General features: G+C 52.7%; 1 protein-coding gene across 1 annotated transcript in view; it reads right to left on the reverse strand.

The window, feature by feature from the left end:
- Window positions 1-514: 514 nt before the first annotated feature.
- The window catches only part of cip2a (cellular inhibitor of PP2A), a 12,487-nt gene continuing 9,983 nt past the window's right edge, over window positions 515-3,018 (reverse strand). Inside the window, exons 18-22 of the mRNA XM_084443051.1 lie at window positions 2,108-2,304; window positions 1,647-1,760; window positions 1,480-1,562; window positions 963-1,102; window positions 515-707 (exon numbers count right to left, since the gene is read on the reverse strand). Of these exons, the coding sequence (XP_084299177.1) occupies window positions 561-707; window positions 963-1,102; window positions 1,480-1,562; window positions 1,647-1,760; window positions 2,108-2,304 (681 nt within the window). The 3' untranslated portion in view covers window positions 515-560. The remainder of the gene's footprint in view (window positions 708-962; window positions 1,103-1,479; window positions 1,563-1,646; window positions 1,761-2,107; window positions 2,305-3,018) is intronic.

Raw genomic sequence — 3,018 nt, forward strand, 5'->3', positions numbered from 1 at the left:
ACGGAGAGCTGTATGGCATCAGCCAACGTCAGGTTGGTTTTCAGTACCAGTCCTACCAGTCCTGAACAGAAACAAGTCAGCCTCGCACATAAGCCAGGCTGGACCTGGCCTGGTTAAATGTGCAGAGGTTGTCCATGCTGTAATGGCTGACAAAATTACACCATCTCTTGAAAGGTCCACTCTAAAAATTGCTGAGTGTAAAATAACCCAATTAGTAACCCAGCGCTGGATGAATATAGCACCTACTCTGTGCTGGGAGACCACCGATGAGGTCGCCTGCAGCAGATCATGCATTTGACACAGTAAAGTAGACGAGTACCGGTATGAATGTAAACCTCAGTGCTTTTACGAGTCAAAATAAAGGTTTGAAATGAAATGAAATAAATATAAAACATGTCAACAGGCTTTTGGCATGGGGTACAAACCAACAGACAACACACCAATTACTTTTTCTTAGCAAAATCTTTTTATTGGTTTAATGTATCATATCAAGAATACATTAGGCTACTTAAAAATGTTTTTATTTTATTTTAAAAAGTTAAAATGTTTTAGTGTGTCACTCAGAGCGACAGGTTGACGTCACTCTTCAGCTTGGAGCTGCTCAGGCTGTGGATCATGGCGATCATGGCGGCGTTTTTGCTCAGCTCCTCCTCCATCTTGTGCAGTTTCGTCTCCACCTGACCCTTCTGCACCTCCAAGGAGGACGCCTGCAGAGGGGGACGCACAAAGGAGACACCCAGGGAAACCCCAGGGAAACCCCCAGGGAAACCCCAGGGAAACCCCCAGGGACTTGAGTTATCAAACGTGTCGGCTTCCCATCAGTGGGTGAAATGTGGTCTGACCGAGTACAGCCAGGTACTCTCGGTTCAGATTGGGGGCTATTGGTTTGAATTGTAAGTGTGTGTGTGTGTGTGTGTGTGTGTGTGTGTGTGTGTGTGTGCACGGGAAGGGGGGGGTCCTACCCTGATGCAGGCGTCCTTCCTGGCCAATTCCGTTTTGTTGAGTTCTTTCCTCAGAATGTCCACAGTCTCCTCCAGCTCCCTCCTCACCGCCTCCCCCTCTCTCCCCCTCTCCTCCTGTCCTCGAAGCTCCGCCTCCAGACCTGAGAGAGATGGAGAGAGAGATGGGGAGAGAGACGGAGAGAGGGATGGAGAGAGGGATGGAGAGAGAGACGGAGAGAGAAATGGAGAGAGAGACGGAGAGAGATGGAGGGAGAGACGGAGAGAGATGGAGGGAGAGACGGAGAGAGAGAGGGAGAGAGAGATGGAGGGAGAGACGGAGAGAGAGATGGAAAGAGAGAGAGAGAGATAGAGAGAGAGAGAGAGAGAGAGAGGGAGAGAGATGGAGAGAGAGGGAGAGAGAGATGGAGGGAGAGACGGAGAGAGAGATGGAGGGACCCAGAGAGTTAGTAAGGGACAGAGATGGCGCCTGATGACCTCACCAGAACCCGTGCTATGCTCGGCTGCCGGCCCCACTGACCCGCGATGTGGCTCTCTCTCTGCTGCAGGTCTGAGCGCAGGGACGCCATCTGCTCCTCCCTCTCCTCCAGCACACACACCACCCTGAGAAAGACACAGATTTGAGTCGCAGAGGTTCTCATGGACAGGATGCTGTTTTGCGCGCGTGTGTGCGTGTGTGTGTCTTACTTGTCGTGCTGCGACCGCAGCGCTTGGTGGTTGTTCCTCAGCGTGTCGCTCTGCTTGGTGAGGGAGATGTGAGCCGCCTGCAGTTCCTTCAGCAGACGCTGGCTCTCGTTCAGCCTGCCGCACAACAGGAAACCAGCCCGTCAAACACAGGAAACGCATCACCGGAGTCCTGTAAACAGCGCCTGGCGTGCGTGCGCAGCGTTGTGTGTACCTGAGATAGAGGTGTGTGTGGAGGGTGTGTGTGTACCTGAGATAGAGGTGTGTGTGGAGGGTGTGTGTGTACCTGAGATAGAGGTGTGTGTGGAGTGTGTGCGCGGGGAGTGTGTGTGTGGCGAGTGTGTGTTGGGGCGTGTGTGTGGATGTGTGTGGGCGGGGCGTGTGTGTGGGCGGGGCGTGTGTGTGTGGGCGGGGCGTGTGGGGGGGGGCGGGGCGTGTGGGGGGGGGCGGGGCGTGTGTGTGACCTGTTGAGCAGCTGGTTGTAGGAGTCCTTGAGGGCCTGGTGGTCCTGGGAGTCGGCCTGCAGCCTGGCGTTGTGCTGCAGGATCTCCTTCATGTCGGCCGCCGCCTTGTCCACCTCCAGCACCCGCGCCCCCAGCTCCCCCTGAAGCTCCTCCCTCCTGCGCTCCGCCCCCCTCAGCAGGGACGCCAGCTTGCGCGTCTTCACAGCCCGCGGGGGAAGGGGGGGGTCAAGGCGTGTGAGAGTCAGAAGCCATGTTTCCATCCACACGTTTTATGCGAATTAAGTTATATTGAATTGAAAATGCCTTATGGAAACAGTAAAATTCGATTAAAAGTCATGAAAATCAACAAAAAATGTTGCACTGTCGATCTCGTCGGATTTTCTCTCGTTCGATAAAAGGCTTTTGCGATAGATGCTTTATCCGATTGAAAGCTCTTAGATGGAAACACACGTTCACCGGCTTTATTCACATTCATATTTTTACCGATCTTCACATAATTCAATTGACAAGTGGATGGAAACATGGCTAGAGAGCGAGCGAGCTAGACCTCCGATCTGTGTGTGTTAGAGTTAAATCGGTACTACCGGTATTCCCAGGACCCGTCCTCGGAACCATTTCTCGTTTCCATTGCCATGGATTTTCATTATTATTTTAACAGCTGAGCAACATTATATTATTGCAATCTCTGCACACAGTCCGTGCGTAGTGAAGTGCATGTCTATTTTCTGCACGACGTACCGTAGGCTACTGCGTGCGTGGGCTACCCTACAACATCCCATAGCGTGGGCTACCCTACAACATCCCATAGTGTGGGCTACCCTACAACATCCCATAGTGTGGGCTACCCTACAACATCCCATAGCCTGGGCTACCCTACAACATCCCATAGTGTGGGCTACCCTACAACATCC

Source organism: Borostomias antarcticus (assembly GCF_949987555.1).
Source record: "Borostomias antarcticus genome assembly, chromosome: 9".
Classification (NCBI taxonomy): domain Eukaryota; kingdom Metazoa; phylum Chordata; class Actinopteri; order Stomiiformes; family Stomiidae; genus Borostomias; species Borostomias antarcticus.